This window comes from Xiphias gladius, chromosome 5, assembly GCF_016859285.1.
Source record: "Xiphias gladius isolate SHS-SW01 ecotype Sanya breed wild chromosome 5, ASM1685928v1, whole genome shotgun sequence".
Taxonomy (NCBI): Eukaryota; Metazoa; Chordata; class Actinopteri; order Istiophoriformes; family Xiphiidae; genus Xiphias; species Xiphias gladius.
This window is the reverse complement of record NC_053404.1, coordinates 5463744-5477171: the sequence shown is the minus strand read 5'-3', so window position 1 is coordinate 5477171 and position 13428 is coordinate 5463744. Positions and strand designations below refer to the sequence as shown.

The 13428-nt window shown below is 37.6% G+C and overlaps 1 protein-coding gene across 1 annotated transcript in view; it reads right to left on the bottom strand.

Moving 5' to 3' along the window:
• The window catches only part of LOC120790036 (E3 ubiquitin-protein ligase HECW1), a 77498-nt gene extending 64453 nt beyond the window's left edge, over positions 1-13045 (bottom strand). The window contains exons 1-3 of the mRNA XM_040127288.1: positions 13019-13045; positions 4961-5282; positions 1562-1669 (exon numbers count right to left, since the gene is read on the bottom strand). Of these exons, the coding sequence (XP_039983222.1) occupies positions 1562-1669; positions 4961-5282; positions 13019-13045 (457 nt within the window). The remainder of the gene's footprint in view (positions 1-1561; positions 1670-4960; positions 5283-13018) is intronic.
• Between the last annotated feature and the right edge of the window lie 383 nt (positions 13046-13428).

Genomic DNA, 13428 nt, shown 5'->3' with positions numbered 1-13428 from the left:
TTGCAGCAATTGTGCACCATTTGTGTACCATTTGTGACTGTCTCCCTGCAGCCGTTTTGTCTCTGTTACTCTCTAATGCACTTCTGCAAGGAACCCTGTTACTTTTTCAGAGACTGGTACTTCACATACTGCTGCAGCAATATCTTGGCTTAAAGCCTCAACCAACTTTGTTGTTTAAGACCGAATATACTGTAAAAACCCCAAAATGAAGACCACTTGGCTCAAAGACTGGGATTGGTTGCATCTGTTGCAAAGTAGTGAATGTACTGGAACTACGGCTACTTATATATGACTATACACTCTCTGGTTTGGTTCAGTTTGGCCGGTGTGAGAGCTGTCAGGTGAACTCTGGTGTGGACTAAACAACTGGACAGAGACCGCAGGACAATGTCATAGTTAAGTGGCATTTGTGTAAATTCAAAAGCTTAAATCAGGATCAACTGATTTTTTGGCTACTTGGGGGCAGAGCAACAAGCTGTAAACACAACACTGACATATTACCACCTTATAAAATTGTTGTGGCTAACGTGTTAGCAAAAAGTTTACACATTCAGCAGGGTGGGAACAACATTAGTGTTCATTTGGCGTCACGTTTCCGGCCATCTGGTGAAGGCAAGTCCAACATTCATTCTCTTTAAGATCTGTTTTGGTCTCCATTAACTCCTAAGCGAAATATCTGGCTCTTTAGCTGCTGAATGCTCCACTACGTTCACAAGCTAGTCACTAACCTTATCTGCTGTTTGGTACTGAGCAGATAGAGTAGAGTGGGTTTGTTAGAGCTTTCTTTTACAGAAAACAGCTGCCTGCTACTGCCGGAAATCAGGCTGATGATAGTGATGAGACTGAGCCAAAATAGTAGAGTGGACCGCTCATTACCACTTATTGCATGCTGAGCTCTTTGTGACACCAATGAGGTTATACTGTATAAACAAATCGGGTATAGTAAATTGCTGCATGAATTGCTGTCAGTCTTCAGAATTTTATTTTCTTCTGTGGGTCTATGTAGAGCTGATGATTCAGAATGACACGAATTATCCAATGAATTAGTTACCAGTATGTTTATATGACTTCATGTTTACCTTTCTTGCTTCGAAGACAGTGTGACACATTACACAGTTTTTTTCTGTAATCCTGACAAACTGAACGAAACTACAATATATTTTAGGGGTGGTTTCTTCCTACCACTGTTTTTCAGGTGCACTTTGCCAGTGTCCACTCAGTGTCCATATTTCAGAAGAAACTGAGACTTTAATTTATGGAAGTAATGCACAGATGGTTTGATTTTGATTAAGCCTACACTGATGTGACAGAGTACAGGTGAAGGGAAGTGCCTAACTTAAAACACAGAATTACAAACAGAAATGGGCAAAATTTCATTATGAAACAGCTAACTTGACTTGGATGAAGTGATAAAAATGATTTAACAGTACGATATCTAACATTAACTGTAGGCTGTTCATGGAAGACCTTAACTTGAGTTTATTTGAATGAGAAGCTTGTTTGCCTTGAGGGAAAACTGTTCTCTGCTCAAAATAATCAGAGGAGAGTTTTTATTACTTACAGTCACTGAAGTGGGAGCTGGAGTCAATTTTCCAAACTATCTGTCCCTTGTGAGAGCCGTTGATGCCTCGGTTCTTATAGTCCAGAAAGTTCTCAGACAAAGCCTCATCTGGAAAGAGAGATAAAACTAATTGAACCAAACTTCAATTTCAACCTTCCAGAATCATTTTAAGAAGTATTTTTTTAAATATTTCGTTTCCAATTACACTCAGTAACATAAACTGCATTTGATTCTCCAAGAAGAGTTGTCAATAGAGTGCCCTTTATTTGCTACCAATGCTTTAAGGTGCCTGGACCTCAAATGACTTCTCATTAAACTGAACAATCTCTTACACAACACTACATCAAAAATCTTATCCAACACAAGTGTAGTGATAATTACAAATGAGGTAGCAACACCAGATAATATAATTAAACTAGAGTTATTACCTCTTGGTTGTATGCCTCCACCAACCAGTCAAGTTGCAATTTACATCCATGTATGTGACTCATATGTAGTGAAGACTTTGAAAGAATTTATTAAAAGGTATTGAGTGTATTTTGTCATAATTAGCACATGAAATTTTTGAGTTATGGCCAAAAACATGCATTGTGAGGTCACAGTGACCTTGACTTTAGACCACCAATTTCTTATCAGTTCATCCTTAAGGCTAAGTGGACGTTTTTGCCAGACATAATGAAATTCCCTCAAGGCGTTCCTGATGTATCACGTTCAGAAGAATGGGACAGACATGAGGTCACAGTGACCTTGACCTTTGATCTTTGACAACCAAAATTTAATCATCCTTGAGTCCAAGTGAACATTTGTACCAAATTTGAAGAAATTCCCTCAAGATATCGCATTCACGAGAATGAGATGTGCGGACATACGGACATACGGATGGACAAATGGAAAACATAATGCCTCGGCTATGGCTGTTGCCAATGCGGTGGCATAAAAAGACTAAGAGTCTATAGCCATGCTAGTGACTATGTGAGGCTGTACTTAGGCACAGCGGTGTTTGGAGCAAAATGCTAACATCAGCATCCTAACTTGCACACAATAACAATGCTGACATGTTGATGTTTAGCAGGTATAATGTCTATAATGTCTATAATGTCTCTATGTTCACAGCTGAGGCAGATGGACATTTCATTATTTTTTCTGGTTCAAATGGAAATTTTGACCTGATGATAGTGTTAGATGAAAGGGCAGAGGATCAAAGTTATTAAAATTAATTCCCTGGGGACCATGAATGTCTGTACGGAATTATTGAGATTTTTTTTAAAAATCCAACAATGTCAACCTCAGCTGGCGTTAGAGATAGAGTCAGAGGATCACCAAAGTCGTCACAATTCTTCCACCTTGAATATCTAGCCAAAAGCTATCAAGTTATTTAACACTGAACTGCAAATGTCAACCTCGTGATGTTGCTAGATGAAAACTAGATACAAAGTCAGGATATCACCAAAGTTAATTTGTAAAATTTTATGGCAATCCATTCAGCAGTTGTTAGGACATTTCAATCAGGACCAAAGTGGTGGACTGACCAACCAACCGACACTGCAGTCCTTAGAGCCATGCTGCTAGCATGGCTATACCAAGAAGTATTTTTACTTTTCAATAATGTTGTGAATTGTTTGCATATAATGTGATATGTTATTACATTTAGGATGGTTATTACATTATGATTTAAGTGTCAACGATAAATATATTAGTTTAGTATAGTATAGTATGCAGTATATCAATGAAAACCATGTTACTGTCCATATGGAACCGACACAACTGCTACTTCTGGCGGGTGGGAAGCCAATGAGGAACAATGTCTTTGTTTTCACACTAGAACAAAAGCAAATTGGGTGAACAGGTTCTGGTAAATTGCCACAAATGGGTTACCAGCACAAAAAGGGCTTTAGTGAGGATACACAAGTATGCTGTTGAGGGTGTAAGAAAAAATCAATACACAGTATTATGATATTATGTTTTGTGATACTGTATCGATTCTAAACAACACTGTATTGATTTTTAATTAATAGTTTACGTGCAAAGACTTGTGGCAGACAGTGGTTCATTTTGTCACTTGGTATTGTGTATAAACACCCGACCACTAGATAGCAGTGTTGCAATCTACACACAAATTGAGACAGGAAGTAGCAAGTAGTCCAAGGGTGCACCGCTAACGTTAACATTAGTAAACCTAGCTGACTAGTAACGTTACCACTGATGGCTGAATCCAAAAGAGTTAGACCAGCTTCCACTGTGTCCAGAGCTGAAGGGTGGGCTCATTTTGGCTTCCTCAATAAAGAAGGCACTAAGGAGATCAACAAGAGCATTGTCATTTGCAAAATGTGCCATGCAACAATCAAATACTCGGGGAAGACAATGAATCTCAGAGCACGCCTAGCAAGACAGTATTGTGACGTACATCTCACAGAACAGCAAACAGCTAACGTTAAATGAGTGGATCCCTCTCAACTCACTGTATGAAACACTTTTTATATTTTCTTATTCACTTATTTTTGTTGACCTATAAAATCCTGCAAACACTTCTATTTTTTTATTTTTTTACTGATATAAGCATATGTTAAGTCCTTTGCTCAGATTGCACAAAAAGTAGTGATATGATGCTGGATGTTACAGGAACTGAACTAAATGCTAATATAGATCCCACTTTTCTGATTGAATAAAGAAGGTGACTTTTTTTACTGAGATTTTATGCATTTGGTGGTGTGTTCCTTATGCTATGAGATTTTTCCTAAAATTATATGAAAAAAATCACAATATATCGCCTTGCTGACAGTATTGCAATATATCGTAATACTGTATATTGAATCGTAAGCCCTGTATCATGACACTCATTGTATCGCCAGATTCTTCCCAATATACAGCCCTAATGCTGTATGTAAGTTACAGAATAAAGAACCTCCTTGTAAACTGGTCGATTCACTCAAATTATTTAAGAAAAAAAAAACATTATTTCATATACCATTAATGTTACCCAGCCATGCAGGTAGTTTTTTACAAAGGGTTTTATTTGACAGATTTTGAGGTATCCACCACTGAGATTTCTGCGGCCACATCAATTATTTGAAAAATACCACCAAAATAACAATTTAATAACCATCACACAATGTAATAATTTGTTACATGTTACGATAAAAGTTATTATGTTCTGTGATCAACATTCTATTACATTATAAGCAGGTTAGTACATTATCAGTTGTATAAGTCTTACCTAAATGCAGAATAGAACAAACTGTGGCTAAATATAATTTGAATACTTTAAAAAGAAACAAACATTACTTCTTTTAACTTAGATTGTAGCTTCTAAGTCTACTGTCATTAAAATATACAAAAAGTATTATTCATGTCATTTCAATCAGACTAACATTGAATGTCATCATGTCATATCTCACTTACCAACATGATACATTCCGATCCAGTCTCCGGCATCCACTTCCTCCTTGATGTCCCATGTGATCACCAGGTCTTCAGACTGGCCTATGGTGTAGTGGGAGGAGCTAATGGTGAGTGTGGAGCGGGCATCTGGGGAGACTAGATCAATGTCACTGGTGGAGCGTGACAGCCCCAGCATGAAGGCCTCTTGGTTCAGACCATTGACAGCATAGGTCTCTGGGCCATAGCTGTGACGAACCGCATCCTTACAGCGCTGGCGGGTCTGGCTGCCGCGAGTTGGGGAGGCCATGGCCGCCAGGCCCAGGAACCGATTCTGGTACAAGTTCTGCAACAAAATAAACCGCAAAAAGGTTTTAGCTAAATATAAAGGTAAAAGGTTTTGCTCGGAAGACAAAGAAAATCAGATGAGGAAACAGATTACTTCTGTAATTAGTTAGTTTCGTCCTCTCTGTGATAAACCGTGCCATGTGATTTTAGTCAATCACATGCCACTGTACCTTAAAAGACAGGCTCACAAGTTTCCAAGTCTGTCTTAAAACAATAATCAGGTGCCCATATGAACATCGAAGCATTAAAAAATCCCTTCCTAATGCGCTTCCAATATAGGTGATGGGGGACAAAATCCACAGGTCTAATTCAAGTTTCGAATTCATTTTGATACAGAATGAGAACTATGGATTTTGTCCCCCATCACATACACTTTTTTTTAATTGCCACTATCAACAAGAGAAACGTTTTTAAATGGAGTGTTCAAGGATTCTCTTTAATAATACAAAGTAATAAATTTTTAAAGCAGTTCCCTGTTAGTATGTGTTGTTTAAAATATGTCAGAAAATATACATAATTCACCAATATGATTAGTATGTAATGGTTATAAATTAAAACTTATATTAGCAATTTAAATTTACAAGCCTGTTTGTGTTTATTACAACAATCAATTCAAACATTACTATCTATGTGTAAATTTTCATCCAAAAGCAACTTGTGCTGGGTAATGCTTGACAGTGTTGTCTGTGACTCCACTCACTTGGGGGCTAAGAAGCGCAGACCCAGTGTGTGAATGTAATGATTTAACAGTTTACCTTTTTACCAGTGACAAGCATTTGAAACGAAAGCTGCTAAATCATTGCTAAGTCAGCCCGACTGTTGCTGTATGGATTCACAAATCCCTATTCTCCGAGTACAGATAAAATTGTGTTACTAATACTTATAACCACAGAGGATTGGTCAAACCTGGCTGAGACCCCACCTGGTTATTCAGGTTAGTATCTCTGGTTCAGTTTAAAGGTGGTAACTGCCAATAATGCCAAAAACTGGAACGGACACACAGTTCCTATAGAATTTAATTGATTCTCTGCATGTTGTAAGAGAATAAACCTAATGTTGAGTAGCAACAACATAACATACAACTTATTTTACCATAGGATAAATTAAAATAAAGATAAATGTAGATAAAGTAATGAGGTATAAATACAAAACTGATGACAGGGAACTATCATAGCAATATTTCTATTGCTATGATATTTCTATGTCAGTATAAAGATATTAGAGGAATATTATACACAGTGGTGAGAAGTAAGTAAGTAAGTACATTCACTCAAGTAATTTACTTACTGTAGAATTTCGAGGTACTTGTACTTTAGATAAGCATTACCTTATTATTAAGTAAATACTGTACCGTCTACCTCATTACACTTATTTGGCAACTATGGTTACAAGTCAGTGCAGATTAAGAATTAACATGTAAAACATACAGTATGATCAGTTTTTAAAATATGATATAATTTTATAGATTAAACTAAAGTTAAAATTAAAATGCTGGTTACATATTAATGGATCAGTGATAGTATTCCAATAACACAGCATATACAGTATGTTATGGGTGTTATTTTTCATAATGAGTACTTTTACTTTTGATACTTCAAGTACATTTTGATTCTAATACTTAATACTTTTGAACGTGGGATTTTTACTTGAAATGGAGTATTTTTATATTGTAGTATTGCTACTTTTACTTAAAAAAAAGATCTCAATACTTATTTTACCATTTATTATGCAGGTTCTTACAAAGCAAGTGAAATAGTCCTTATAGTGTCCTGCTGAATAATATAAGACATCTCCAGCTGCCTTCATGAAATATATTAAGCATAAGCCATAAAAAATGTAATATCTATCATTGTTATTTTATGGAAATGAACTTTTAATTAGTTAAAGAAGTCACTCAATGAAATCAAACACTAAGTCAGGGTAATGGACACCTTTCCAGCAGCTGGTTTCATTTATCTCAGGTAAATATTAGTTTGTCTGGAGGCTGATGGATCTCAGTGCTGAACTGAAATTTTACAGAGAAAGTTCAGTGAAACTGGGATGAGGCTCATGATATCAGCTGACATGATGGTAACAGGAACAACACCTGTAAATTATTTTTAATTTGCCCCATCTTTTAAGTCTGTTACTGCCAGTTTTGCACATAGCACGGGTGGTCTTTCCGCCATCACATCTCTGAATCTAGCCAGCACAGATTACAGGTTAAATTGGAAAATGAGAATTGATTTCTGGAACAAAACATCCACTGCCTGAGAGCCAAGCTACAACTATATCAGAAATTTAGAGTAAAGTTAGTGCCTTTGTCCTGCTTTTCACTGAATTTGGGGATGTTTAAACTTTAAAGACATACCTGTTACCCAATGTAGAATTACATTTGCAAAACAGAATGGTTAGTCCTCAAAAAGTAGGGATGGGCTGGTTTAAAAATTTATACTGGTTTGATATTAAGCCAAACTCCAGACAAGCATACTGAAGTTGACTCAGCAGACCCTCCTGAATGGAACATAGTGACACTGTGAGAGCCCATGAATGAGAGTGTAGCAACTCCAGTCCACTTGCTGGCGGTAGTGCACCTCTAAGATGATTTCTTCTTCAAAACATCAAAATAATATATATAAAGAGCAAAAACATCATAATGTTATCTATAAACAATACGCGTAAGTAAATAACAAAATACAAAAGGCATAAATACAATTGACCTCGGCCTAGTACAACTTAAGAGACTGTTTATGAAGAGCAAAAATATCAAAATGTTATTTATAAACCAATAGGCCTCAGTAACTGGCAAAATACAAAATACAAAGGCATAAATCAGTAGCCTAGTCAAACAGTGCAATCAGAATGGAAAATGTAAACAAAATATCAAGTATCAGTCTAAACTAAATGTGCGGCTGCAGCAAAGCAACATGAGAAATGCTTTAGGCTTACAGTTTGTAGCCTACATGTTATGTTCAAATAGAAAACTCTTACACGTGACAAATATAAAAAATAACCTTGCAAACTGTGCAAATATACAAACCAATTCCACTAAAATCCTACATGGCGTAGGTTTAGTCTAGGCTTTCTCAGGGCAATGTTACCACGAATTCTTGGCCATAAACACCAGCATGTCCACTTTTGCTGGCTTCAGAAGAGACTTTTGAGGTGTAAAACTGAACACTCTCTCTGATGGAGTGCTTGTTACACAAATGCATAAGTAACTTGCGCTCTACATTTGATAACAATGGAAAGTGGGACTTGATTCTCCTCTACTCTAAAGGGTCGGATTCTCCGTCAATCACTGCCACCTAGATTTTCGCCTTCACTGCAACTTTTTCCTCTGTGGTTTTGGGGATGGCAGAGGCTGCCAACCTGACACGGAGAAGATTTCCCAAAGTTTTTCTTTTAGGAGGTGGCAGATGGGCTGATTCAACCCCCTCCTCCCCCTTCCTTGGTAATTTGGTGCATTTGCCTCGCCAGAATGACTGCCTACACCTCCACTTTGTGCTCTACGCTACCCAGATCTGCTAGGGGAAAATGAATCCCACTATACCGTGAATCAATGAAAGTGGCCACACACATCAACTGTTGTTGTTGTTGTTGTAATATTACGCCTCCAGTCGTGTAACGATGCCAGCTTTCAAATCCTTGGTGAGGTCTATGTCCTCCTCACCCTTAGCCAAAATCTCATTCTGAATTTGAGCATTGGGAGAACAGATGATCTGGTGACATAGTTCTCCCCTGAGGGAATGTCAGTAAATTCACTCACTGGCTTGAGGGCTTTGTTGATGGAGTCCAAGACATTAACATCTTGCCAGGTGAAAGAGGCATGTGGACGTTGGTCATCATTTTAAACAGTGAATTGCTGTGCTCGGCTCCTGGATTTGCTCCAGCCTCCATGCCTGAGGGCGGAGCTTTCGGAGCCATGCATTTAGTTAGAAGCACACTCGAGAAAAATGCCATTGGTAAATGCACAAAGTAGTGTGTTGTTATCGAGGGACCTGCTGCCATCTGCAACCAGTACCGGGCCATATGAGGGTCTGAAGGGAACGAATGCAGTCCAATGGTGCTTCTACAGCCGTCAAAAAAACAAAGCCAAACGATTTCAAGTAGAGGATTAGCAAAAAATAGCGCAAACTCCTGTGAATGATGAGTCATGATCAGTATATATTTGAAAATGAATGCGGTTTCACAGGCTCCCAATCACAGACGGTTGCTGGGGGAGTTGGGCCCTCCTCTGATTAGAGGGCCTTAACAATCTTTTTTTATAAAAATTTAATGACGTAAAGAAGCCATTTTCAAACCATGAAATGCCAATTTTTATAACTTTAATAAGAAATGTCAATATCAACGCCATCATTGATGTGTTTCATCACAGTACAGACATATCATTTCTTTTACAGCTCAAAAAACATGTTAAAGTGTATAGTAACTCTTTACCACATTTATACATCCCATTCATTCTCAGCCTTATTATTCACACTATTGTTATATATTGGAGTATGATGCACATATTTTTACATATTTATTATTTTTCTATATATATTGTAGAATAATTCACAATATGTACAAGAATCAAGGTCATCAAATGATGTGTGCATTTATTGATGGTTATGAACGTGATAGTTTAGAGAGCACTCCGATTGACCAAGCTCTTGCTGTGCTTTTCTCAGGTCTCTTAGTTTCTGCCAGCTGTGGTAAAATTGGCAGATTATGCTGTGACAGACCCCGACAGCTCTTTCTGTGTGTTGCCTTTCGTGTGAGAATGTGTTGGTCACGGCTAGATTGAGATTATGACCGAAACAATTTAGCCATGGCCAGTCTAATTTCCTAATCACAGCTACAATATTGATTGCATTGTCAGCTGTTATTGCTGACACTTTGATCTGATCCAGTTGCCAGTCACGCAGGGCCTCTTTAAGCACATCAGGCAAGTTTTCTGCCATGTGGCTGACATGGGACTCTGGTAAAAAGATTCTTTGGAGGTACTTTGATGCAATCTTCCATTCTTTGTTAATAAAATGAACCATCAGCGACATATACGTTGTCATATTAATACTTGACTACATGTCAGTCATCAGTGTGAAGTGATGGCCCTCTGAGATCAAAACTTGAACCTCATTTCTCAGTTTATTGTAGATCTCACGGATGGCAACTTGACCAAAATACTTACAACCTGGTGGATGATACTAAGATACCAAGTGTCATGAGCAGTGATTTAAAAGACACTATCTCTTTAGTATGTATGTGTTGAGTTCTTCAGTGCACTCCTTCCGTCTAGCACTGTCTCATTTATATTTCAAGCCCTTGGTAAATTCCCCCTCTATCGACAGTTATAACGAAGACTGTCCCCCTTTCACTGTGGGGCCCATCTGTGCAGCAGTGGAGGCATGATATTGTCGCAGGTGGGCTTGCACATTAGATCCATCACCTCCTTTTGCCATGACTTTTTTCCTGCAGTGTTTACATCTTGCCTCGTCTACGTTTTTCGGCTCACCGCTTTCATCAGTTTAAAATCTGATATGTTGCCATATTGGTACAGTTTTAGATTTCTTTTAGACTATGTCTACTACATCTTCTCTTCGTCACCCCAAAAAATCCTGAACTTTCTAGTAAACAGACACAGCATGTGCCATGCACATCTTCCCCCCTCCCTCTACTGAAATATGATCTCCTTCATGTTGTCAGCCTCGGCTCGGCAGTAAATTGCACACAGCTTGTCAGACACTAATGGCTCTTTTAGTCCATTTATAAACAAACATAATATTGTGTAATCCAAGTTGTCATATTGCTTATTACTAATACAAGTTGGATTTAGCACTGTGACACCGTTGGCACAGGTTGCTGATGTAGGCTACTCTTTAATTTGCCAGAACCTTTAATAATGACAAATGTCATTTTAGCCTGGTCGCATAAAATCAAACTGGTTTAAGCTCCTACACCAGACAGGCAAAACCAGAAATTGACCAAACTCTACTCAGAAGCCTTTGAGGATCTGGAACATGTAGCTTTAGTCTCGTTAATTTTTGCATTATATCACATATGTAGTCATCATTAACATATTTTACACGCTTTTGTGGGATTCCCGTATTAAAAAGTTGCCTGGAGTTTTTAGCCAACTCACTGATTTAGCATTAATTAGGTGGTTAGCTAAAGCTAATAAAATCTGCCAACAACTCCTTATTCAGCTGACATAATCAGTAGCCATCAGCTACAAATGAGGAGCCTACTTTTGTTTACTTCTATGTGAAATTGAATATACACTGTTTCAAAAAAAGAGTTTTGAGTGGTAAATCTACCATCATTATTACTGTAAACTGTATATTTGCTGTGTTAGAGTGGAAAGCTGGACAGGCATTGCAGTAATGAGTAAGCGGGACAGAGCTCAGTGAAGGATCAATTGTGTACCCGCACACAAGGGATTCACAGGAAACAATGCATGCCTGTACTGGACATGATGTTGAAGACAGAAACCAGTTCATGCGCCTTGTTGACATAATTCATACAAGAGTTAACCTTAGATGACATTGTTGGCTGTCTTCTTTAGTCTTCTTAACAAAACACTCTCTCTTATATGATGAATAAAGTCAGGCCACAGTTTGTTTGGCTGCTCTTTAAACAGATATGAGCTGCTGCTCTTGTTCTATTGCATTTCTGAGAGATTAACCACTCCAGACACGTTTGCTGCTCCGAATGGTCAATACATGTGTCAATGAAACCACTAACTGAATGGATGAGGAACCTAAACAGGTGTCGCCATATAAACCAGGAGTGAAATCTTAGAGAATCGTAATTATTTAGGGACAAATATTATTAAACATCTTTGGGTGTGGATTATTACTCAATAGCATGTACATTTTCCTTTTTTAAAAACAGTGGAGCAAAAGCAGGAAGTCTCCCAAAATATAAATTCTCAAATAAAGAACAGTACTATGGGTGGACAGAATAACACAAACACATTAAAAGTGATGCAAAAAATGCAATACAACGTAGCAGCCATGCAACAAACACTACATTTTCTGAAACTTCTATTGCACAAATGTAGGGTTTTTTTTATGTTTTTGCAGCTGTGTCAGAGAGATACTGATTCAGTTCATCTGTCATTTTTGCACCCATAATTACTGTAGTGGTATCTTTGCATTGGATTTTTTTGCCGCGGTGGAAAAAATAACAGAAATAACCTTAAACACAGATCAGAATCAGCTTAAACAAAACATGCTATAATATAATACAATATAAAACACGTATAAATTATCCCCTCTGTTGTTTTAACTTCCCAGTGCTGAGGGTAAAAATATCAGAAACACTCATAAAGTAATGCATGCCAATATTAAAACACAAACTACAGTCTTAAATAATCACCATGATTTTGACTCAACACTTCTCAGATGGCTATTTTATTGGTTTTCATTAGATGTTACAGATGTTTATGTTATTGTTTCCATCCCTTGTATCCACTGGCAATAAAGAGTAGTTCAGTTCAGTTCTTCGTTTTTTTAATTAATATGGCAGAAATTTTTCTTCGTTAAAAATAGTTTGAATTTTGGCATGAACTTGATAACATTTGATGATACTGAATGTCAGAGCAAAATGTATCAAAATATACTGAACATAAAGATATGTTTGTAATGGAACCAGACGTCAAAATCCCCTAATGGTTGAATCTCAGACAAACTGGGTGATTGATGTTGGTAAGAACACAAATGAGAAGGTGGTGGATGATTGTGGTGGTGGGTGGGCGGGGGGTGCACTGACCTTGAAACTACAGAGCTGCATCAGCATAATGACCAGTCAACCCAAAGCAGACCAAAACCTAAGGGAAGTGGGAGGAGAAGGGTGGTGTGTTACAAACCACAGAACAAAAAGCAGAGGCAGTGAATGTAGCAAGTGAAAGTCAAGTATGGTATTTGTGTGCACTCATGTTAGAGGGAAAAAACATCATCATCATACTTTCATACTTCATCTTTGTTAGATAAAAATATGAATAATTGAGAAGGAGCAGAAGCACGGATGGACAAACAGGAAACAGAGAGACAAAGACATTTTGACCTTCACACAGAAACATGGAGAAGAGAGATATACAACAATGAACAGACACAACATCAGCATCTAATGATGTTCAACTTAAAAAATATTCAACACAGAGACACAAACTGCATCTCATC